This window comes from Mirounga angustirostris, unplaced genomic scaffold (assembly GCF_029215605.1).
Source record: "Mirounga angustirostris isolate CCGP_5_RB_7025 unplaced genomic scaffold, mMirAng1.0.hap1 SCAF_2, whole genome shotgun sequence".
Lineage (NCBI taxonomy): Eukaryota > Metazoa > Chordata > Mammalia > Carnivora > Phocidae > Mirounga > Mirounga angustirostris.
The window spans coordinates 106,595,960-106,622,392 of NW_026991710.1; the positions used below are offsets into that span (position 1 = coordinate 106,595,960).

The 26,433-nt window shown below is 38.2% G+C and overlaps 1 protein-coding gene across 6 annotated transcripts in view; it reads left to right on the top strand.

Annotated features, from left to right (window-relative positions):
- The first annotated feature begins 6,803 nt into the window (after positions 1-6,803).
- Positions 6,804-26,433, top strand: part of INTU (inturned planar cell polarity protein) — an 84,433-nt gene continuing 64,803 nt past the window's right edge. For all 6 annotated transcript variants that reach the window (XM_064585035.1, XM_045880478.2, XM_054508767.2 and 3 more), the window contains exons 1-2: positions 6,804-7,045; positions 21,117-21,655. In XM_064585035.1, coding sequence (XP_064441105.1) covers positions 6,900-7,045; positions 21,117-21,655 — 685 coding nt within the window. In that variant the 5' untranslated portion in view covers positions 6,804-6,899. The remainder of the gene's footprint in view (positions 7,046-21,116; positions 21,656-26,433) is intronic.

The following is a 26,433-nucleotide window of genomic DNA, read 5'->3' on the forward strand; positions in this document are numbered from 1 at the left end:
GATTTTCAGTTATGTAAGAGCTCTATAAAACTAAAGTTCTGTCAAATATAAAGGATGATATTAACAACTGTCCTAAAAAATTAAAACAAAACACAGAATGATAGCTATTCCTAAAGATTTAGAAAATTCAGCTAAGTGACTTTTGCCCGAAGCCTAATGGCTAATATAGGGCCCTGGTCCAGGCCAGAGTGGTAGTGTGTTCTGACATCTAAGCCAACAAAGAAGTAGAGCTAGAGGTAAGTCTCTGAAAATGTTTGATGACCTAAACTTCATACTTTTGCCAACAGCAAAAATATGCATATTTAAAATTCCTCAAATACCCAGAAGTCTCAGGGGTGAAGGTGTACCCCATTCCTTATGTACCCATATTCCTTATGAATAAAATATCCTTTAAACTCGAAAAGTAAAAACTAAAAAAAATAATGAAATAAAAAAAATTTAAATATAGCACATAGCACACACTGGTCTGTTTCTTTAGGTATAGGGCTTTAGATTCCAAGGGTTATCTCATTTGGTTCTTAGCAACCCTGTGCAGTAGGCAGGGATTATTATTACTGTCTTCAGATGATGAAACTGACTTCGTCCACATTCACTCAGTTATTAGTGCTAGAATCAGGATGAGATGTGGCTTCTCTGACTGGAGAATGTGTGGCACTTAGGAATGATCGAGTATTTTCACAGTCTTATCAAATTACTGTAGGGTTCGACAATGCAGTAATTTTCTTTTCTTTTTTTAGGTGCTATTGAGGGTACTTGGCATTTCACTTACAAGCTATGATTTTTTTTTTTTTTTAATTCTTGTGTCTGCTTTTTGTTTCCTACTTTCCTCTTCATTGGCAGATTGTCAGCCATCCACAATTTCTGCTGCTGTTGTGTTCCTGTTTTAAAGAGGCCTCCCTTCCTTCTGGTTGGCAGCTACTGATCTACGGCAGTAGGTTTCACTAGATTTTTTAAATAATCTGTAAATGAAAATATAAAATGAGGATAAGTAGGAGTAAATGAAGGGTTTGGGGCTTGAGCATCATGCCATCTGTTTCAGTTACTTTTTTTCTTTTCAAAGATTTTATGTATTTATTTGACACAGAGAGAGAAGAGAGCACACAAGAAGGGAGAGTGGCAGGCAGAGGGAGATGCAGGCTCCCCGCTGTGCAGGGAGCCCGATGCAGGACTCCATCCCAGGCCCCTGGGATCATGACCTGAGCCGAAGGCAGACACTTAACCGACTGAGCCACCCAAGCACCCCTGCTTCAGTTACTTTTATGTTTACCTCTGTATTCTTATCTGTATTTCATTATTATTGAAATAGAGAATGTATGCTCTCTATGGAATAAGTCCATACATTTTTACAGGTAATTCAATTTTTATAGAGAAAAATTAGAATTTTATTTTATTTTATTTTTAAAGATTTTATTTATTCATTTGACAGAGAGAGAGACAGCGAGAGAGGGAACACAAGCAGGGGGAGTGGGAAAGGGAGAAGCAGGCTCTCCGCTGAGCAGGGAGCCCGATGCGGGGCTCGATCCCAGGACCCCAGGATCATGACCTGAGCCAAAAGCAGACGCTTAACAACTGAGCCACTCAGGCACCCCGAAAAATTAGAATTTTAAATCCTAATGCAATCTATAAACAATAGGATTGCTGAAATGTTATTCTTACATGACTCTATCCCAAATTTTAAGAATCTCACATTGTGAAGCGTCAGTTTTTAAAATGCTATTTTGCTGGCCTACCAAGTTATTTATTCATAATGTTTAAAATGATTGGGATTGTCGGTATTACCACATAGCTCATGAGTAATTTCATTGTTCACAATTAAGACAATGTTAATTAGTTTCAAAGAATGCCAAGTTCCATGCACTTTCCTTGCGGTAATTTTGTAATGGACCTGACCTCAGGCGGCCCTGTTTTCACTTACTTCTCATTGCTCGCTTCCATTACTACTAAGCAGAGAGCTCTTGAAACTGCTAAAGACACTAAATATTTAATTATGTCCTTATCTGGCGTATTTTATGTCAGAATTGTATTGTTTGCCTAATTGAGATGGTAATCTATGAAAAATAAGGACTTTATGTCATATGTATTAAACTAAACATATTTAGTCCAGAAGACAGCTGGCCATCTGTGAGCGGAAAATAGAAATTGAGAATATACCCCAGTCTCTTTTAAGTCTTCCTGAAATTGCTAATTATGAAACAGTCAGTATTTTTTAAAAGGCCCTGAAAATAGCATGTTATTCTTTTCTGTTCTTCATCCCCTCTAGTATACCTAAGGTTGTTAGATATTTAGTACAAATGTGATATATAAAATTAGAAATCTGATTAGCTAATATCATCCTGAAAATTTAAATAAGAATATAAAATGATTGCTATTATTTCTTCTTTCGTGAAAGTGGTAACGTTTTGGGTGGGGCAGATTTTGTCTATTAAACTAACATATGGAAATAGACTAGCCAAGGAAGTTAACATAACCCAGAGACATGGCTATTGTAAAGAACGTTTCTTAGAAGATACTTTTATGTGGCACTTCCTGCTCCTGTTCAACCTTGTATAAGATGAAAGATTGAAAAACAACAAAAAAGACCCAGTCATATCTTCCAGGAATTTGTCGTTTGGTAGCAAAGATAGACACATTCCTAAATAATTTAGAAACACCCAGACTGATACTTGTTATAACAGAACTTTCTTGGATAGATTATGAGGGGAAAGTGGAAAGAGGAATTGTCACTGAGATAAGAAAAGAGTGTGGGAGGCTTCTTGAAAAGGGTACTATTAGAATTGGGTCTTGAAGTAAAATGTGATATTTTGGATAAGTAGCATTCCTCAATGAAAGAACCACATGAGTAAATGATTTATAAAATAACTTAAGTTTTATTGACATTTTATGTGCTAGGTATTGTACATGCATTAACTTATTGGACTCTATAAACAGTCCTGTGAAGTATGTACCAATATCTGAATTCACAGATAAAGATATGCAGCTTGGAGAGGTTGACTGGCTCAAGATTATAGGTAGGTTCTGGAGCAGGGAGAGGTCTGTCTGCCAGGCTCAAATTCAGGAGGTGGGAGTGGGTTCTAGCCTACTGGGGAAATGGTCAGTGGGCCTGCAGGTATGAAGCATTAGAACTGAGTGGAGGCTTAGGGCAGTGTTTCCCAAGTTTACCTTAACCTAGGGATCACTGAGGGGCAGGGGCACTTTTTAAAATAGAGATTTCCAGGCCAACTTCCCTGGAGATTCTGATCCTGTTGAAGTGGGGACAGGCCTTAAAATCTCTCTGTTTAACAAGAACCCCAGGGGATCATTTGATCTGACATGTTGGGCACATTTGATTAACTTGATTAATGCAGGAAATAAGGCATCTAATTCCTAATTGGTGCTCAATTGTTTGTAGAATTGGAATTTTCTTTTGTAGTCAAGAGACTACACAGTTTGGACTTTATGGGGTGACACTGAAGGTTTATGAGCAGGGTATGAAATTATTGGATGTTTATAGAGAAAAAATAGTGTTCTTTTTTAATTTTTTATAAAAATTTTCTTTAAATTCAATTTAGTTAACACATAGTGTATTATGAGTTTCAGAGGCAGAATTTAGTGATTCAACAGTTGCATATAACATCCAGTACTCATGACATCAAGTGCCCTCTTCAATGCCCATCACCCAATTACCCCATCTCCCCACCCACCTCCCCTCCAGCAACCTTCAGTTGGTTTCCTAGAGTTAAGAGTCTCTTATGGTTTGCCTCCCTCTCTGTTTTTCTCTTATTTTATCTTTCCGTCCCTTCCTCTATGTTCATCTGTTTGTTTCTTAATTTCCAGAGTGTTATTTATATGAAGAAAATGTGTTTTTTTGTTAAAATTTAAAATGTCCTTTTCTTTTTCACTTTCAATAAGATGCTTTTAAAATAACAAAATTAAAAGAGGTGCCTAAAGCATTTTTTAAAGTTTATTTACTTAAGTAATTTCTACACCTAGGGGTGCCTGGGTGGCTCAGTCATTAAGCGTCTGCCTTCGGATGGGGTCATGATCCCAGAGTCCAGGGATGAGCCCCGCATCTGGCTCCCTGCTCAGCGGGAGGCCTGCTACTCCCTCACCCACTCCCCCTGCTTGTGTTCCCTCTCTCCCTGTGTCTCTCTCTGTCAAGTAAATAAAGTTTAAAAGAAAAAAATAAGTAATCTCTACACCTAAGGTGGGGCTCGAACTCAGGACCCTGAGATCAAAAGTCTCATTCTCTTCCAACTGAGCCAGCCAGGCACCCCAAGCATTCTTTGTTTTGGAATGAAATCTTAAGTAATTTTTAACATTTGAGATTGTGGTGAGAATAAGTATGTATGTTTTAACCAACATAATATAACTATTATAGTGGTTCCAACTTTTTTTTATAATAATGTTTCTCTGATTTTAAAAGTAATACATTTTTTTGGACCTCAGTGCTGATGGAAATACTTGTTTCCCTTCCTTCCTGGATCCATTCTCTTCAAACTTCTAACCCCATTACTTCCTTCATCATTTTCAGCTGGCAAGGTTGCCTTCTACTTACCTGAGAAAATAAACACTAATACATGGATAGTATTTCAGCTCCCTGACTAAAACTGGCAAGTCAGCATCCACACCTGCACCTCCCTTTAGGAACCAGTTTGAGGTATTTTTTTTAAGATTTTTTTTTTTTTCTACCGATGCGGGACTCCATCCCAGGACCCTGGGATCAGGACCTGAGCCAAAGGCAGCCGCTTAACTGACTGAGCCAGCCAGGCATCCCTAGGAACCAGTTTTAAGGAAGACATGTCAGCAAGGTCGTATCCTTCCATCTGTGCCTTAGAGGCCATCTTCTCCTGCTACCCTCCTCCTCCTTTGCCCCATTATCCCTTTATGAACTAGCCCCCCGTTTTCCAATCTGAGCGATATATAAACCTCTTTTAAAGAAAAACTGTTGTGGATTTCCAGGGATGACTTAAACTTTTTTAAATTATAATTTTAAATAAACAAGTATAAGCTCTGTGTTCTATACCTCTTAGATAAGATAAAAACAATTTTATAAATTAATTCAAAGCAAACTGCAAAACAATATTCAGTAGCTGGCATACAACTCTGAAAAAGCACATTTAAAAATTATACAACAAAAAAGCTTAGGATATTCAAACGTACATATTGTATTGTGACAAATGAAACTAAATTGCATCTTGAAAGTTTAAATACTGTTAGCCTGCTACTGCTTAGGTTCTTTTTTTTTTTTTTTAAAGGTTTTATTTATTTATTTGAGAGAGCAAGAGTGGAGGGGGAGGAGCAGAGGGGGAGAGAGAAGCAGGCTCCCCGCTGAGCAGGGAGCCTGACCTGGGGATCTTGACCTGGATCATGACCTGAGCCAAAGGCAGAGACTTAACTGACTGAGCCACCCAGGCGCCCCCGCTCAGGTTTTTTTTTTAATTCTCCATGCATATAACCACTTTGGGCCATGGGAGGACTCATTTCCCACTACTCTTCTCTTTTTGGATTATAATATTCCATAATAACAAGATAAGTTTAGACTTCCTCTAAGAGATTTGCTGTGGCCCTCGACACCCCAGTCTATTTTCCCTTGGGTATTCCTTAGAACTCTGCATTTATCGTGATACTTATCACTGTATTTTATAAATTGCCTATTTGTCTTTCAGTCTCCACCATCTGTCCATGTAGTTTAAGTTGAATCTCCAGCACCCATCCAGTGAGATCGTAAAATATTATATCCTTTTTTTCTTGCTATAAAATGAGTATTTCCCCCATGCATTACTCTTTGAAAACATTTCTATTTCATAATATTCATATTTCATATGTTATTATTTAACTTTTCCCCTATTGTCAAACATTTAGATTGCTTTCAGCTTTCCACTTTCAGAAATTTTATAAATTTTTTGCATCCTTTATTTTCCTGGAATAGATCTGTAACAGTTGAATTACTGAGCCCTGAGGAGGAAATATAATCTAGTAGTTAATGACTTGGGTTCAATTTTTGTTTGACTTTATTGCCTTCTAGCCAATTGACCATTAAGATGAATAACCTAAGCTTCAGTTTCTTTATTTTAGTATAAAGATATTTACTTCATACTATGTGAATACTTAGCATAGAATACGAATAGAACAAATAATTTGAAAAATGGCTGACTCTCAATAAATGCTAGTATTTTGTACTTAGAAAAAAATACTTGATGGAGGTACTCGTAAATTACCGATAAAATTTATCAGTTTACACTTCCAAGTCAGTGATGAGAACAAATTATAAGTTTGCGTTACAAAATGAACATGCAGTTGATTTCACTACATTGCCACCCATTTGAAGCAGTTTACAATATCTTTTTGGGAAAACTATAAAAACGTTTGCAATTGCGAGACAGTATGAAAACCAAAGAAACAATGGGGCGTATTTACATTAGCACCTCTTAGAGGGCGTTGCCTAAAAGCGTCCCTTCCCAGCACAAGAGGCAGAGGCCCCGAGGAAAGGTAGAGAGGAGTTTCCTTTACCGCAAGGGAACCCCAGGCTTCGTGCCTCTAAGGCTTTGGGCAGCTGTTCCTCGTAAAAAGGGCAAAGTGCAAACTGGAAGAAAAAGGCGGGGGGGGGGGTCTCCGCTGTTGATAAATTATGCGGCTCCAAAAGAGTGCATTTAGGCGAAGCTAAGCGGTGAAGGTTTAGCTACTTGAATTCCTCCAGCTGAGACGCCCTCCTGGACGTCTCACCTCTTTGGCTTCTTTGAGTATTTCTCGCGCGCTCGGGAAAGCTTCCTCGTCGCCCTGGCAACCCCACCGCCACCAATTGCAGCCAAGGGCCGGCTGTCACGTGGCCCCTGCCCTTTCCCAGCGGAGACAACATGGCGGTTAGGGCGAGCCGTAGTTTCGAGATTTGAATTACGCGACTTGTAGCTCTTGCGTTCCTGATGATGGCGTCTCCGATTTCGTGCGGCGCGCGTCATAGCCCAGATGAGCTCCCTGGAGACCCCTCCTCACAAGAAGATGAGGATTGCGATTACGAAGATCGGGTCAGCTGCTCGGGTTCATACTCCTCAGCGAGTAGCGATTATGAGTAAGAGTCTTGAAGAGGGACAATTAAATCCATCCTTTCAATCCGGAGAGTGTACACGTGGGCTGGGGGGGGGGGGGGACTGCCAGAATGTTGGCGTAGTTGGGATTGAGTGTGTGGGGTTCTGTAATCAGAGGGATTTATTTTTTTTATTTTTAAGATTTTTTTATTTTTTTTTTTATTTATTTGACAGAGAGAGACAGCGAGAGAGGGAACACAAGCAGGGGAGTGGGGGAGGGAGAAGCAGGCTCCCCGCCGAGCAGGGAGCCCGATGCGGGACTCGATCCCAGGACCTGGAATCATGACCTGAGCCGAAGGCAGACGCTTTACGACTGAGCCACCCACGCGCCCCCAGAGGGATTTATTTGAGCCACGTTCCAGTTGTGCGGTATTGTGAGCCGCAGTGACGTGCCATTCTTCGCTATTGGGGGCTTTTTTATGATTGTCAGATAAGGAGGTTCTCCTCTGTGGCGGGTTCAATATTTACGGGTATATCTGTTAGGATGGTCACAAAACTCTGATCCTATCGCAGTGTCTTCTCTGCTGTTACGATCTTTGTGATTTTAGTGGAAGGGTACCCTCCACGTTTTATAAATCAACTATTTAAATTATACAGATTTTTTTCCTTGTTATAAAATTGGGTAGGATATAAAAGAAAATCCACCCATAGTCTTCACCTTCAAGGACAGCTTCTCAGCATTTTGGGGTATTTCTGCTATATTTTCCTATGCGTTCTCATGGTTTTCTTGTTTTCTACTTAGTGTCATATGTAATTTTTATTTTTTAAGAAGATTTTTATTTATTTGTCAGAGACAGAGCACAAGCAGGGGGAGCGGCAGGCAGAGTCTCGGAGAAGCAGACTCCCTGCTACGCAAGGAGCCGGATGTGGGACTCAGTCGTAGGACCCAGGGATCATGACCAGGAGCTGAGGGCAGACGCTTAACCGACTGAGCCACCCAGGTGTCCCAATAATGGAATTTTTAAAATACAAAATATCTAAGTGTGATTTTCCACTTTTTAATCCTTAATAATATTGAAAAAGTTATTTTGATTCATAGGACCCAATGCTATTTCAATGTTGAAGAAATCTGTTTCTTACTGCTATGAATTAAGACCTTTTTGGAAAAGTAAATTAGCCCTAGTTTGAAGTGAATGACTAACAGTGAAAAGGTTTAGGTGCCAAACCTCAACCAATCCCATAATAGACTGCCATGCATAGTCAATTTTAGGGTGACATTTTAAGTGTATTATTTAGGAACAATGATTTCAAGTATTTAATGTGTATTTAGGAGTAAAAATTACTTGGCAATTATTTCCACCTCTGGGTATGTAAAAAAATTTTGCCATTATCTTTAAAAGGGTAAGGGAAAACTAATGACTGCTTAATATACTCTAGAGGCTCAATAAGGACAGATTACATTCTTGAAGAGACTATCAAGTATTTTGTGTAATCTTCTGCTGTGGTCATTTAAAAAATAATTTAAAAATTATGGTTATCAAGTGAGGCACTGGATGAAGTATGGGTTACAGGAAACCTAATTTGGTCTTGCTCTGGGAGTCATAGACCTTGTGAGACTCAAGCTTTTGGTTTCTCTACATCTTAGAAACACACATTTTTAGCTCAGAGAGAATCTGTAATTTACCCGTAGTCACACAGCTGAGTGTTTCAGTATAGAAATTTAGGAGACCTGATTGCAAATGGAGTGCCCGGATTTTAATGGAATGAAGGTAAATGAACTAGCCCTGTTTCCTAGGAAATGAGCAATCTGAGGACCTTGTGTTAAGAAAACTTGTTACCTCAAAACATTTTGTGATTCAAAATACATGTAAATATGGATTTTATATATACATATATAAACATTTGTGTATATATATATATATTTTTTTTTTTTAAAGGGCATTAAGCTTTCCAGATTAGTCATTCACTCGTTACTCCAAATGTTCCATTGTTTATCTCCCTAATAGTAAAAGTACAGTAAATCTCTATTGTAAAATATTTGGCTGGTCTATATTTTCAAGTCCTGTCAAGATTCAGATTTTATGGGGTGCCTGGTGGCTCAGTTGTTAAACGTCTGCCTTTGGCTCTGGTCGTGATCCCAGGGGCCTGGGATCCAGCCCCACATCCAGCTCCCTGCTCAGCGGGAAGCTTGTTTCTCCCTCTCCCACTACCCCTGCTTGTGTTCCTTCTCTTACTGTCTCTCTCTCTGTCAAATAAATAAATAAAATCTTTAAAAAAAAAAAAAGATTCAGATTTTATGTTTGTTCCTTCTTCGTGTGTAGGACATGAGAATTGATTTGCTGATCTGACCGGGTAGGTTCTGGTCTGTTCCTATTTACTTCTCTAACCTGCAGAGTCACCACTGCAGAAGTGGTCTTCCCAGTTTGGACAAAATTACTTCTTTTTTTTTTTTTTTTAAGATTTTATTTATTTATTTAGAGAGAGCAAGCATGTGGGATGGGGGAGGGGCAGAGGGCAAGGGAGAATCTCATGCTGACTCTGCGCTGAGTGTGGAACCTGCCGTGGGATCTCATGACCCTGAGATCATGACCTGAACCAAAACCAACCGTGGGACACTTAACCAACTGAGCCACCCAGGCACCTCTGGATGAGATCACTTCATAATCAAAGGCACAGGGACATGTGAACATGTGAACCTAATCTTTCTCATCAAAGCTAAGAAATAGGAATTGCCCATGTTGTTGCCTATATGTAGTTCATTCTTTTTAAACTTCTGAATAGGATTCCATTGTATGAATATACCAAAATTTATCCTTTTCTTGGGTTTTAACATAGGAATGTTATACTTGAAGAATCAAAATATTTCGAAGTCATGATGCCATATACTGTATTAACATCCAGTTTAGGATAATTCCCTTTTTCTTCTGCTCTGAACCCTGACTTCGTTTTTCTTTTAATTTAATTTCTCTTTTATCAAATTACATAGATTAGAAATTCGAACAGTGTTTATCTAAGTTTATGATGAGAAATGGCAATTCTTTGCTACCCTTTCTCTCTACTTCCAACTCAGCGTGTTTGAAGATAATTCATATCTTCCCTGTTTCCCCTCTAGCATTGTCCATCTTACTTACTGACATCATTCTCTCCTTGCTCATGTCTTCAGATCTAATAAGTCTCCAGTCTTGTTGATTTCCTTTTCTGACAGCCACCCCTCCTTCTTTCTTTTCTTCAGAGGCACTGCCTGACTTAAAGCACTTGACTCTCCCATATAAGAGTGGAGTAGCCTTCTAACTGAGCTGGATGCCTCGTCTTCTATCTCTAGTCTTTTTTCCCTACAGCTGCCAGAATTTGCTTTCTAGAACACAGTTCTAAATCATTTTTCTGTTAGAGAACCTACTATAAAAAGATATATTGTGGCAGTTTGGATCAAAGATAGAATTAAACACATGTGTGAATATTACCAGTGAAGCTAAATAAAATGAAGCAAATATTCATGTGCTTAACTAGGTCATCCCTGTGATCCAGAAGAGAAGGCTGAGATTTAAAAAACAGTAATATGTCAGGCTTGGTCACTGATGGTTGTATTGCAAAGAATTCAACCACTTCAATTACAGTGGAATTTCTTTATAATGTTGCCTGAAATAATCATCCTGGTGCAGTGTAATGAGTATTGGATTAAGACAGGGGTCAGACAACATTTCTCTTTATCCCTGCCACTAACCATATGGCCTTACATGTGTCACATGACTTCTGTAAGGATCGGTTTTCACATGTTCAAATGGGAATGAGAGTATTTACATAACTCTGAATTTTGTTGACTGTGAGATTTGTTAAATCCTAGGAACAGGAAAATTGTGAACAGTTGATGGTGAGGGATTGACAAGAAGACAAAGAGGAGTTGATGGTAGAGGTGACATGTATTTGATTTGGAAGAGGGTCAATCCAAGCTGAGTTTCATTTCCTCATTTTCCCCCAGCTTTATGGAAGTATAATTGACAAATAAAAATTGTATATATTTAAGGTGTACAATGTGGTGATCTGATATATACATACAGTAGAGGATTCTCTAAGAGAAATGCAAATTTTACAAGATTATTTTGCTTGCCTAAAAGTGCTAACATTTTAATTTCATCAAGTTTTCCCTGGTCTTGAGGGGTTCAGAATTAGAAGAATTCTTGGTTATAAGCTATCGTTTTATGAGATCTCTCTTATAACAAGTTTTCTCATCTTTGTCAGCAGTTTCACAACTTCCTCCATATCTTCAGGAGGGAGAACACTACATATTCTAAGGGGCAGTGTGGTTAAAGAGAAAACTGAAGGCTGAATGTGCAAGCATTTCTATAAAATCTTTGTGTAGATGACCTAATAAAGACATGCTTTTCTTTTTTCTTAATTCAAAATTATTTTTTCTGAAAAATTTGAAATATGCACAAAAGAAAGAAGACCCCTATAAACTTCTCACCAAAGACATGGCTTTTCTTTACATGAAAACTATCTTCCTGGTATTGATTGAGAAGATTTATGGGCCTTTATTTATTCTGACTTTTATTTTAAAATTTGAAGTAATAAGATAATTGTGTTAGGGCAGTGAAACTACTCTGTATAATACTATAATGGTGGATGATACATGTCATTATACATTTACCTAAACTTGTAAAATATATACCACCAAGAGTGAACTGTAATGTAAACTATGGATTTGGGGTGATTATAATATAGGAGTATAGGTTTATCCATTGTAACAAATGTATCACTCCGGTGGGAGATGTTGATAATGGAGGAGGTGGGAGGAAGGGAGTCTCTCTGTACCTTCAACTCAATTTTGCTTTGAACCTAAAACTGTTCTAAAAAAAAAAAAATGTAGTAAATCATTTTTCTATAGTACTCAAAAGCTCGGTGGCCTCCCAAATAAATTCCAGATTCCTTAGGATGATTTTAAAGCTGTTTCAGATCTGTCCCTAGCCTCTCTGATCTCATCTTTGATGATCTTCCTTCTTTAAAGCCTTCTTTATTCCCACTTGTCTTACCTCGGGCTGCTATTTAAAAAATAGTATAGAGTGCCTGGGTGGCTCAGTCGATTAAGCATCTGACTCTTGATTTTGGCTCAGGTCATGATCTCAGGGTCCTAGGATTGAGCCCCACATTGGGCTCTGCACTGGGCATGGACCTGCTTAAGATTCTCTCTCTCCCTCTCCCTCTGCACCCTCACCCCCGTTCCCACTCGCACATACACTCTCTCTCAAAAAAATAAAAAAATAAAATAAAATAGCATAGACTGAGTAGCTTATAAACAACAGAAATTTATTTCTCACAGTTCTGAAGGCTGGTAGTTCAAGATCACTGTCCCAGCATGGTCAGGTTCTGGTGAAGACCCTCCTCCAAGTTGTAGATTGCTGACTTTCTTTGTATCCCTACATGGCAGAGAGCAGAGAGAACAAGCAAGCTTTCTCATGACCCTTATGAGGGCACTAATCCCATTCACCAGGGCTCCATCCTCATGGCCTCATCTAATCCTAATTGCTTCCCAAAGGTCCTTCTCCTAATACCATCACATTGAGTGGTAGGGTTTCGACATACACATTTTGGGGAGACACGAACATTCAGTGCTTGACATTACTATGCAGAAACATACACCCATTCTCCTATCTCTGCTGTACTTTCACACCTATACTTGATGTCCTTTGTTCTCTCTGAAACACCCTTTCTTCCTATCTGGTCAAATCATTCAATGTCCCACTTATGTGCTAGCTTCTCCTTTACCTTTTTTGATACTTCTTAGACCTAATTTCTCCAAACTTGGCTCTCCTATTGCGGTTTTTGTTCTTCACTGTTGGCACATGCATTTTAGCTAGGTGATGAGCCCTCAGTCCATCTGACATTTTTAAAAGTACAAAAATGCCCTATCACAAAATGTTTTGCTGGCCTATGATTTCAATTTTGCCAGGCTCAGATCTTATCCCTAACTTAGTGCTTTGTAAGTATGCTCCATTTAACTGAAGGGGGTGGCGGTAGGGAATGTGGTCCTGGGAATGGGGTCATTATTAGTATAGTTCCAGTGGAGATATCTTCCTGATGTAAAAATTTATTTCGTGCAGTGAGTACACAATAATTTACTGGCTGATCCCTTCCTTTTCTCTACCATGCTTCACATTTGTTCCAGTGGTGACCATGGCTAGGCTAGAAAGAACACCAGCCATCCCAGGTTCCCCACCCCTCAAGCTGCCATAACATCTAGCATAGATTTTAACCATTCAAACTATGGCTTTCTTCTAGAAAGCAATCAAAAGACTTCAAGGATGAAAATTAGATACTGCTGGTAGACAGAGCACAGAAAAACAAACACAGAAAAGCGTTGGACAGACCAGTACTGAACAAACACCAGATAGAATCCATATTTATTTGTTATGATATTTTTATTGTGTGTGTTTTTATTGAGTGTGGTTTTTCTTTGTCCCTAGAATTGTCCTGCTGTACATAGTAGCACCATGTGTGTTGACCACTTTGGTGCTTTTGCCCACTAAAAAGGAAAACAAAGTATACTGTAACAGGTTTGGAGTAGTAGCAAAAGTCTGTTTTCCTTAAGGAAATGAACTGGTAGGTCTGGCTATTCATAACTTTTCTTGTGGTAGCCAAGAAAATCCTAATACCATTTCAATTGATAAAAAGTGTTGACAATGTAAATAAGGACCTGAGAGATTCAATAATTTAGAAGAAAAAAATTAGTATCAGTGTAGAATTCTTTTTTTTTTTTTAAGATTTATTTATTTGACAGAGAGAGAGACAGCAAGAGAGGGAACACAAGCAGGGGGAGTGGGAGAGGAAGAGGGTGAGGGAGAAGCAGGCTCCCCACTGAGCAGGGGGCCTGATACAGAGTCAATCCCAGGACCCTGGGATCATGACCTGAGTTGAAGGCTGACGCTTAACCGACTGAGCCACCCAGGCGCCCCTCAGTGTAGAATTCTTGAATATGAATTGAGAAACTTATTAGCATTATCTGAAGTTCATTTTCTTTAATATAGTTATGTTACTGTTTATGCAAGTGAACTTGGTTATTTGCAAATTAGCAAATCTTTGGGAAGAAGGACTCTGCTCATGTTTATTACATCATTTAGAGCCTTGAAAACCAATGAAACTGTCCTCAAACTTTGCAGGCAATGAATATACAATTGTTTCTGTTCAGAGAAAAGTGGAATAAACAAAATAATCTCATTGAAAGACATTTACACAATGAAACTTTGCAGTTTGTACCATAGGATCTCAGAAAAGAGATTAAAGAACACTTATGAAAATCTGTATTATAAAAATCAGAATTAAAGCTGCTAGAGTTAATCCTTTTTTCAAAATAAGCATTTTCTTTTGGCATTAAGTTTAGATTTACAGAAAAGTTGCAAACATAGTACAGAGAGTTCCCTTATATCCTTCACCCAGTTTCCCCTGATGTTAACATCTTACACAACTATGGTATGTTTGCCAGAACTAAGAAATTAACATTAGTACAGTACTATTAAATAAACTCCAGACTTTATTTGAAAATCCTTACGTCCTTTTTCTGTTCTAGGATCTAATCCAGGATATCATATTGCATTTAGTCATTAAGTCTCCCTAGTTTCCTGTGGTCTGTGACAGTTTCTTACTTGTTTCTTGTTTTTCATAACCTGGATCGCTTGGTTAAGGTAATGTCTGCAAGGTTTCTTCACTGTGAAGTTACTGTTTCTCACTTTCCATACTCTGTTCTTTGGAACACGTCACTAAGTCCAGTTCACATTAAAGGGGAGGAAGGATTAAGCTCCATCTCCTGGAGGAGGGAGTATCAACATATAATATTAATTTATTTGATTTTGTTATTAATAATAGTTGGACTGAAAGGTTGGTTTTTTCATAGTTGTTATCTTTAATACACCCTCTTCTAGTAGGACTAGTTTGAGAATACAGTCTTTACAACTCTGTTAAGCTTTCTAACACATTAATCAGTTATGCTCTTGATGTTTATCCAAATAGGAATTAATCATCTGGAGTAGAAAATAAGGAACCTTCCAAGAACACTGAACTATGGGAGCCACAGAGGCCGCATCTAGTTTGCTTCTTTTTTTTTTCAAAGATTTTATTTATTTGACAGAGAGACACAGCGAGAGAGGGAACACAAGCAGGGGGAGTGGGAGAGGGAGAAGCAGGCTTCCGCTGAGCAGGGAGCCCGATGCAGGGCCTGATCCCAGGACCCTGGGATCATGACCTGAGCTGAAGGCAGACGCTTAATGACTGAGCCACCCAGGTGCCCATCCACATTATATTTATATATAATAGAATATGTAATAATTCTAGTTTTTCAAAACAATGACAACATAATCCTGTATATGTTTTTATATGATTTTATGATTTTAAGAACATGAATATTTAACATGTCAGTGAAAAGTAGGAAGGGAAGATGACATGTATTATAGTTTTGTTCCTAATTATATAAAATGAGTCTGTCCATAGGTATGCATAAAAGGATGCATGAAAGTACAGTCACCAACTAGCAATCTGGTCGACATTAATTCCTTCCTCTGTCATCATCTCATCTAATCAGTCTCAAAGTACAGTGATTTTCAAGCATTTCTTAAATGTTTTTCTTACTTTCCATGTTTTCTGCCTTGCTTTATTTATTTATTTATTTACTTTTATTATTATATTATGTTAATCACCATACATTACATCATTAGTTTTTGATGTAGTGTTCCATGATTCATTGCGTATAACACCCAGTGCTCCATTCAGTATGTGCCCTCTTTAATACCCATCACCAGGCTAACCCATCCGCCCATCCCCTGCCCTCTAGAACCCTCAGTTTGCTTCTCAGAGTCCATAGTCTCTCATGGTTCGTCTCCCCCTCCGATTTCCCCCCTTCATTCTTCCCTTCCTGCTATCTTCTCCTTTTTTGTTTTTTTTGTTAACATATAATGTATTATTTGTTTCAGAGGTACAGGTCTGTGATTCAACAGTCTTACACAATTCACAGCGCTCACCATAGCACATACCCTCCCCAATGTTTATCACCCAGCCACCCCATCCCTCCCACCCCCCACCACTCCAGCAACCCTCAGTTTGTTTCCTGAGATTAAGAATTCCTCATATCTGCCTTGCTTTAGATACCATCTTTGCCTAGTATCTAAACATCCCCCTAACTATTCTCTTGACTTGAATCTTATCTACCTCAAATCCTTCTTCCAATTTCTTTTTAAAGTAGATCTATCCAGAGATACCTGACACATAAATCTCTATCTAAAACTCTTACACTATAAAATCCAAACCCCTTGCCATGGTCCAAAAGGCCTTGTAAAATTAAGACTTGACTATGTTTCCTCTCGTGCCCCACCTTTGGCAACCATAGACTAGCTTTGTTTTGTTTTGTTTGTAAGATTTTATTAAAATTCCTAGTTAGTTAACATACAGTGTAATATTAGTTTCAGGAGTAGAATTTAGTGATTCATCACTTACTTACAACACCCAGTGCTTATCACCACAAATGCCCTCCTTAATGCCTATCACCTATTTAGCCCCTCCCCTGCTCACCCCCCCTCCAACATGTCTATTCTCTATAATTAAGAATCTGTTTTATGGTTTGCCTCTCTTTCTTTGCCCCCTCCGATGTTCATCTGTTTTGTTTCTTAAATTACACCTATGAGTGAAATCATATGGTATTTGTCTTTCTCTGACTGACTTATTTCACTTAGCATAATACTCTAGCTCCATCCACATCATTGCAAATGGCAAGATTTCATTCTTTTTTATGGCTGAATAATATTCCTCTGTGTGTGTGTGTGTGTGTGTGTGTATCACCCCTTTTTTATCCATTCATCAGTTGATGGATACTTGGGCTGCTTCCATATTTTGGCTATTGTTGGTAATGCTGCTATAAACACTGGGGAGCATGTACCCCTTTGAATCAGTATTTTTGTATCCGTTAGGTAAATACCTAGTACTGCAATTGGATCATATGGTAGTTTTATTTTTAACTTTTTGAGGAATTTCCATACTTCTTCCACAGTGGCTGCACCAGTTTGCATTCCCACCAGCAGTGTAAGAGGGTTCGGTTCCCCTTTCTCCGTATCCTCACCAACATCTGTTGTTTCCTGTGTTGTTAATTTTAGCTATACTGACAGGTGTGAAGTGGTATCTCATTGTCGTTTGGATTTGTATTTCCCTGATGATGAGTGATGTTGAGCATCTTTTTATATGTCTGTTGGCCATCTGTATGTCTTTGGAAAAATGTCTGTTCATGTGTTCTGCCCATTACTTAACTGGATTATTAGTTTTTTGGGTGTTGAGTTTGATAAGTTCTTTAAGATTTTGGACATATCCTTTATCAGATATGTCATTTGCAAATATCTTCTCCCATTCTGAAGGTTTCCTTCTAGTTTTGTTGATGGTTTCCTTTGCTGTGCAAAAGCTTTTTATTTTGATGTAGTCCCAGTAGTTCATTTTTGCTTTTGTTTCCCTTGCCTCAGGGGACCTATCTAGAAAAAAATTGCTACAGCCAATGTCAGAGAAAAGAAGTTGCTGCCTGTGTTCTCTTCTAGGATTTTTAATATTTCAGGTCTCATTTAGGTCTTTCATCCATTAGGTCTTTCATCCATTTTGAATTTATTTTTGTGTATGGTGTAAGAAATTGGTCTAGTTTCATTCTTCTGCACAGGCAGCAACTTCTCTGACATTGGCTGTTTTCCCAGCACCATTTTTTGAAGAGACTATCTTTTTTCTGTTAGATATTCTTTCCTGCTTTGTTGAAGATAAGTTGACCATATAGTTGTGAGTCCATTTCTGGGTTTTCTGTTCTGTTCCATTGATCTATGTGTCTGTTTTTCCAACAATACCATACTGTCTTGATCACTACCCCTTTGTAATATAACTTGAGGTCTGGAATTGTGATGTCACCAGCTTTGCCTTTCTTTTTCAAGATTGCTTTGGCTATTTGGGGTCTTTTGTGGTTCCATACAATTTTAGGATTGATTGTTCTAGCTCTGTGAAAAATGCTGGTGGTATTTTGATAGGGATTGCATTAAATGTGTAGATTGCTTTGGGTAGTATAGACATTTTAACAATATCTGTTCTTTCCATCCATGAGCATGGAATGTTTTTCCATTTCTTTGTGTCATCTTCAATTTCTTTCATCAGTGTTTTATAGTTTCAGAGTACAGTTCTTTTACCTCTGTGGTTAGGTTTATTCCTAATTATCTTTTTTTTGGTGTAATTGTAAATGGCATCAATGCCTTAATTTCTCCTTCTGCTGCTTCATTATTGGTGTAGAGAAATGCAACAGATTTCTGTACATTGATTTTGTATCCTGGGACTTTACTGAATATGTATATCAATTATAGCAATTTTTTGGTGGATTCTTTCAGGTTTTCTACATAGGGTAACATGTTGTCTGCAAATGGTGGAAGTTTTACTTCTTCTTTGCCAATTGCCTTTTATTTCTTTTTGTTGTCTGATTGCTGAGGTTAGGACTTCCAGTACTATGTTAAATAACAGTGGTGAGAGTGGATATCCCTCTCTTGTTCCTGACCTTAGAGGAAAAGCTCTGTTTTTCCCCTTTGAGGATGAAATTAGCTGTGCGTTTTTCATATATGGCCTTTATGATGTTGAGGTATGTTCCTTCTTTAGTTGTCTGCATAGGCCAGACTAGTTTTAGTTGTCCACATAGGCATAGAGACAGTCCCTCAAGGCCTCTGCTTATGCTGTTATTTCTGCTTGGAATTGTCTTTTCTTCTTCCCCTTCAGGCCTCCATATCCCCATCACCAACCACTTACTCTTTTAAAACTTACTTCTGTGTATCCTCTACCAGAAATTCTCCCTGCCCTCACCCTCAATCCCAGGCTAAACTAGGTGACCTCTATTTTGCATTTACCATGTGTATTATTGTGAATTCTTTCTCACTTTCTCTTCCCCACTAGACAAGGGAAGGACTGATGTTTTAATCATTACAATTCTAGTACCTTCCAAGCACCTGGCACTGTTCATTTGCTCCATGATTGAATGTCCTGTGCCCCCCCGCCATCTTTAAGTCGTAGCCAAAAAGTGGTTGGTTCTCATTCAAATTTTAGAGATAAGATGAAACATCTTCATGTTTAGCATAGGGGAAAAAGTATTTCTTTGGGGTCACATATTTAATACAAATAATATACTAGATTAAAAGAGAGATTATGAAGCAAATGATTTCATTCATTGTTTAAATTGATACGTATCTTCATAAGTAATTGTGTATAACCATGATATGTACATTGTGCCATTTTAAATTATGGTACATACTTACCTAAATTTTTTATGATTGGAGGCAGTTATTTAGATTCTTCAGAGTAGAATTACAGAGTTAATAAATACCAATTTCTGTGGGTACAAATGGATATGGTTGAAACATCTGATAAATGGTTAATACCTGGTGCTAAGTGGTGCTAACATGATGCCACACATTGGGAACCAACAAGTGCCAAAGAAATATTAGTTTTGATATTTGGGGTTAGGTATGCCTTTTTTTAACCATTAATATATAGTTGAAAATCCTGAATTAATTGCCAGCCACAGATGAGATAGGTGGTTAATTTCAGAGTTGAGTAATAGAATAGTGCATTTTTTTAAATTAATTTTCACAGTTTTTAGAGAGACAGTTGACTTTTTTTGAGAGAGAGAGAGAGCGCGCACATGTGTGCATGCAGTGGGGGGAGGGACAGAGGAAGAGGGGGAGAGAGAATCTTAAGCAGGCTCCAAGCCTGGTGTGGAGCCCAACACCAGTACCCAAGCCCTACACGGGGCTGGATCTCACAACCCTGAGATCATGACCTGAGCCGAATTCAAGCGTCAGACACTTAACTGACTGAGTCACCCAGGCTCCCCTAGAGAGACAGTTGACTGTTAAGTTAAAAGAACCGGAGTTGCTAATAAACACTGCAGAAAACGGAAATGTCTTCTATTTGATGGAATGATTAGAATACAAATTATACCCTTTTACATCAGAATATTACAGCTCTCTTAACATATTTTCCACTGTAACCAGTTTGCTTTAAAAAATAGCAGTTTGAAAGGTAAAGTGTTCATAACACTAAACAGGCAGGGTGGAGTCTGTGATTAGGTTTGTTACCTGAAGATGAGCATTTTAGGGGCGCCTGGGTGGCTCAGTCATTAAGCGTCTGCCTTCGGCTTAGGTCATGATCCCAGGGTCCTGGGATCGAGCCCCACATCAGGCTCTCTGCTCAGCGGGAGGCCTGCTTCTCCCTCTCCCACTCCCCCTGCTTGTGTTCCCTCTCTTGCTGTGTCTCTCTCTAACAAATAAATAAATAAAATCTTTAAAAAAAAAAAAAGATGAGCATTTTGTTTTTTAATGCTGTTCAGTCATTTTAGTAGAAGTACTTTTGTTTTTTTCAATGGCCTACTTCCCAGTTGAAATTTTTTTTAACAATCACATGATGAATTATGTAATATGTGGTTTACTTTTCTTACTACAATTATTCATAGAAAGGAGTTTTATGGAAATTATAAGCTATAGAAGCAATGACTATAAATGTGATTATAAACTAGTTGTTTTCAGAGATTTTAGTTTATGGTGAGGTGAATGTTTGTTTTTTGAAAATTTATTGTATAAACAAATCTTAATAATAATGGTAGGCTTTAGCTTTCATTTTAACATGACAGCCATGCTGAAGTTTCTATGCAAATAGGATGTTTTTATGTCCAATTTCCAAATGGCTTATGTCTGGATATAATTGCACAATCAACTATTAATGTAAATTATTGTCCAATGAAATTGTCTAAAGTGGACAATAACCTTACAAGGGCTGAATTAAAATGAAAAACAACAAAAACAAAAACCCTTAGATTCTAGAAGGAGGCCATCTCCTTTTTTTGTTTTCTATCACTATGCTTTTTTGATACCCTCTCCTCCAACCCCATTTCTTCAAGACTCTTAAAAAGTGTCCTAGAAAATAATGTTGATGCTTATAATAAATCAGAAATAGTAAGGAGACTTTGAAAGAATCAAAGAACTTTCACCTCCTCCCACCTCCCTACACCCCCAGTGCCTGAAAGACATAACTATTTTTCTTATGTTTGGCTGCTATTCAGAGTATCTTTTCTATTTTTCACAGTGATGTTGAACCTGAATGGCTGGACAGTGTGCAGAAAAATGGAGAATTATTTTATTTGGAATTGAGTGAGGATGAAGAAGAAAGCCTCCTTCCTGAGACTCCTACAGTGAACCATGTCAGGTTCAGTGAAAATGAGATTATAATTGAAGAGGATGATTACAAAGAAGGAAAAAAGTATGAACCTAAACTCAAGCGGTTTACCAAAATTTTAAAAACTAAAAGTCTTCTACCTAAGCGCTACAATAAAAAAAATAGTAATGACAATGGGCCGGTGTCCATTCTAAAGCATCAATCCAATCAGAAAACAGGAGTTGTTGTCCAACAGCGGTACAAGGATGTGAATATTTATGTAAACCCCAAAAAGTTAACTGTGACCAAGGCCAAAGAGCAGCTCAAGCTTCTGGAAGTCCTGGTTGGGATTATCCATCAGACCAAGTGGAGCTGGAAAAAAAGTGGAAAACAGGGCAGTGGAGAGAGACTTGTGGTCCATGGCCTGCTGCCAGGAGGCTCTGCCATGAAGAGTGGTCAGATATTAATTGGTAAGTGTTGCTGGTGAACATTGTGCTTGTTTGCAGAGATTCATGATTAGTGATGCCTTGTGAGACGTGATCAAAACAATTATATCCAAAGTCTTAACAGATTAAGGACTGCTTGATGATATTTGGGACAGTAGTGAAATTGTTAATCATGGTGTACTACAAGGCATGATGTTCTTAAAATAAGTACTTTGGTGAGTTGAATATGTGTGTGCCTTGTTTAGGCCAAGGAATAGCTTAACTAATTTTTGAGTTTTGAATTATATCATTTTATTTCATCTTGGTTATGTTTGCTGACAAGAAAAAGAAAATAAGTTAATTTTACAGTGATAATTTAGATTTGAATGACCTATATCCAATAGCATGATATAAAAATATGTAATTTATGAATAAAAATACTTTTAAATTGTATGTTTGCACTTGAGTACACTAAGTTCTTGGAGTGGTTTTAAACTATTTTGTCTGGCATATTTAGCAACAGTGATGTTATACATAAATTTCCTTTTAAGGGTGCTTGTCATAAAATATCTCATCAGTTTGAAGGGAAAAAATATATCCGAAAGTTATTCTGAATATATATTAAGGGGAGCATTTTGTATTGCTGATACATTTTCCACTGTTGGATATAATGCTTGAGTTAGAGGCAATTTCGTTACTTAGGTAAAAGCTATATTAGTCAAATGTGAGAATATATTATTAATGAAACTTAAAAGTTATTAACAAATCTAAAAGCTGGCAGTCTTTAAAGTTGACTCAGCCTACCAGATTTAGATACAGAAACTTTTCTAGCTACCTTAGAAACATTTAAAAATATTTCTTTAAGTCTAAGTTGCATTTGTTTGTTCACTGAGTCCACAAAATTTTTGAGCATCTGCTAAGTGTCAGGAATACAAAGATTACTCTAAGGATCCACTCACTCCTCTTAAGAAGCTCCTACTGTGGTGCAAGAGGTGGGTCAGAAATAAGCAGGCAGTTTCGCATAGTATGATAAGTGCCATGATAGGGTTTACAAGAATGAATCACATAGGAAGAGCATCTATGCAGTGTGTGTTCCAAATGGTTGCCACAAGATCTCCACATTCTCTTCTTAACAATGCAGTGTTGATACTCCTCCCATGGAGAGTTAAGTTTTTGTGTCCTCCCTTCCCTACCACTGTGGGCCTGGACTACAGCTTAAGTCGTACTACGTGATTTCAGAGTATAGGGATCATAAAAGGGGATGCAGCTTCTGCCTGGTGTTCTTGGAACCCAGTTGCCATTGTGTGAGTAAGGCCGATCCATATGAAGAGGCCATGAATACTATTCTGGCTGATCACCCCAGCTGAGGCCTCAGCCACCCTGCAGCATCAGCTACCACACATGAGTGAAGAAGCCTTCCAGAAAATTCCAGCCCCAACCACCATGTGGCTGCAACCACAGAGGGAACCCCAAGTGAAAACCTCAGCTAAGCCCAGTCAACCCCAGAACCAGGAAAGATAATAAATGGTGGGGGTTGTTTTAAACTCCGAAGTTTCAGGGTCATTCGTTATACAGCAGCGGATAGCTGGAACAGAAGCTAATATCATGCTTACATTCTCTCAGGTGCTCAACTTCCTTTTTTGTAAAATGTCTCTAAGGTTTATTCTTTTCGTTCTGTCAGAGGATGCCAGAATTCATGCTTATGAAATCTTGCCTGGTTGTTATCAACCACCATAATTTTAGGATACCACATGATGGGAAGCTCCTATATTTATCTGGGGCCTCTGCTCAGGACCTAATTGGACTGATTTGTAGACAAATCTCTAAAATTCTTTTTACCCATTTCCCTTGAAACCTAGTGGAGAGGTGGTTATGGTCAGTGAGTGTCCCATTCCATGTTTCCTTTCCCCTGATCCTCACTCCAGTCTGCCGAACCCTCTAGGAATGCCCCTTACCTCTAGACCTGATCTTTTTGCACTATCTGTATGGGAAGGAAGAGAATGAACTATAGAGAGGAAGAGGCTGCTAGGTAGTCCTGTTGTTTATCTTTAAAATAATTTAAAGATACACAGGATGTTGATAGTATACTTTCTGACTTGAGTGTGGTTACGTGGGTATGTTCACTTTTTGATAATTTATTGTTGTACCATTATAGTTTGTACACTTTTCTGCATGTGTATGAATAGCAATGAAAAGGCAGAAAAATGAAGTTCATGATTTCAGTTTCATAATGGAAAAGTTTCTGATTTACCAATAAGTAAAAAAAAAGATTTGTCAAAATAAAATGATTATTTCATCCTTGGTGCATAGCAAAATGCTTGGTTGATAAATAAGCCCTCAAAAACATTTATTAAATAAATGCATAAACTATGTAGAAAAATATGTGCAGGGAAAACAATTGGAAGTAAATATAAATACCGCAAAATGCTAATAGTGTTGGGTTTGTGTGGAGACGTCATAGGTGGTTGGTTTTCTCTTTTTTCAGATTTTTAACTTTATGGTGATGTTGTATATTTTTAAAGTTACATACTTTGGGAATAAATAATGGACAATTTTAATATCATAGTGACTTTGATAATCCCCCAGCACTGAATTTTCTCATTTGTTTCTTTCATGGTTTCATTTTACACTGAAGTCTGTGGTTGAACTGTGAGGTAACCCCATAGGCAGGAGGATCTTGAAAACTTTGTCCTGGTAAAGCAGTTTGCTGGGGTGATTTCTGCCATTGTCTAGCTGGAGAATGACCCTCCTTTGACTAAAGTGCATTGGGCAACACAGACTGGTGACTGTTTTCATTCTTTCCTTTCATGACAGTAGACCTCTGTTCTATTCTGATTCTCCTTTCCTGGGGTTTTGGGGGTTTTGCTGCATTTTCTAGTGCCATTTTTGCTGTTCTTGCTGCTGACTTGCATCTTTATTTTTTATTTCTGAGTTTTTCTTAAAGACTGACCACTGAGGGGCACCAGGGCGGCTCAGTCAGTTAAGCATCCAACTCTTGATTTCCAGCTCAGGTCATGATCTCAGGGTTGAGTTCAAGCCCCATGTTGGGCTCCGTGCCCAGCGTGGAGCCTGCTTAAGACTCTCTCCTTCTCCCTCTGCCCCTTCCCTGCTCCTCCCCACCCCCATGCACGTGAGTGTATGCATGTGCTCTCTCGCTCAAAAAAATAAATCTTAAAAAAAAAAAAAAGTTTGACAGCTGATTGCTTCTTAATTACCGGTAGCCAGCCTCTATCCCTAGACCAAAGCATATCCTCTTTACCTGTATCCTAGAAACTGCGTATCACCTTGGTGATTTTTTTTTCAAGATGACCCATTTTTACTCATTTTAACTAGGTGTTTTTTAAGGATTGGAAAGGATAGGGCTAAAGAAATCACATTAATGTTGTAGACACACATATCCCTGTAGAATGTTTCTGCTCAACAATAAAACAAAGTTTTTATTTTAAGTGCTTTTTGTGCAACTTCTAATGTTCTCATCTGTGATCACTGAATAACTTTGTTTTGTATGACACATTTGTGCTATTTCTCTTTTAATTTTTTTGCAGTTTATTTACTTTTTAAAAATCTTTTTGAGGCATAACATATATTCATAACATGGACAAATCTTAAGTGTACATTCAGCGAATTCTGACATATGTTATATGCCTGTGTAACTACCACCCAGATCAAGATAAAGAACATTTCCAGTACCCAGAAGGCTCCATGGTGCCTCCTCCCAGTTAATACCCTCTCCCTTCTGAAAGTCAAGTTTTCTATTAACAGAGTTGATTTTTCCTCCTCCTCTTCTTTTTTTTTTTTTTTTTTTAATTTTACCCCTTCTTAAACTTAATTTAAAGGAAGTATAAAGGGGCGCCTGGGTGGCTCAGTCGTTAAACGTCTGCCTTTGGCTCAGGTTAGGATCCCAGGGACCTGGGACCTGGGATTGAGCCCCGTATTGGGCTTCCTGCTCAGCAGGAAGCCTACTTCTCCCTCTCCTACTCCCCCCTGCTTGTGCTCCCTCTCTTGCTGTGTCTCTCTCTGTCAAATGGATAAATAAAATCTTACAAAAAAAAAAAAAAGGAAATATAAAGTGTGTATTCTCTTGCACTTACTTTCTTTATTTTATAATCTGTGAGAAATATCCAGGCTGTTGCTATATAGTATTCCATTGTATATTCATTTTCCCATTTCACTGTTGATGGACATTCTGGTTGTTTCCAGTTAAAACATTTGAAGTGCTTTTTTAAGAAGATAGGTTTGGTTTTTTGTGAGTACCTAATGAATGGTTTTATTCTCTAATATTTTGTATGTTGTTATTTGATACACATTTTTATTTTCACCTTCTGTAATACTTGAAACATTTCAATTTTCTTTTCCTCCCTTTATTTTTAAAGATTTATTTATTTTATTTTTATTTATTATTATTTTTAAAGATTTTATTTGTCCATTTGTCAGAGAGATAGAGAGCACAAACAGGGAGAGTGGCAGGCAGAGGGAGAAGCAGGCTCCCACTGAGCAAGGAGCCAGATGTGGGGCTCAATCCCAGGACTCCAGGATCGTGACCTGAGCCAAAGGCAGACACTTAACCAACTGAGCCACCCAGGCATCCCTATTTATTTATTTTAGAGAGAGAGAGAGCAAGCCGGGAGAAGGGCGGAGAGAGAGGGACAGAGAATCTCAAGCAGACTCCGAGCTGAGCATGGAGCCCATTGTAGGGCTCGATCTCATAACCCCAAGATCATGACCTAAGCTGAAACCAAGAGTCACACGCTTCACCAACTGAGCCACCCAGGTGGCCCAGTATTTCAGTTTTGTTAACGAAAGTAACTCTGCTGTGCTTTTCT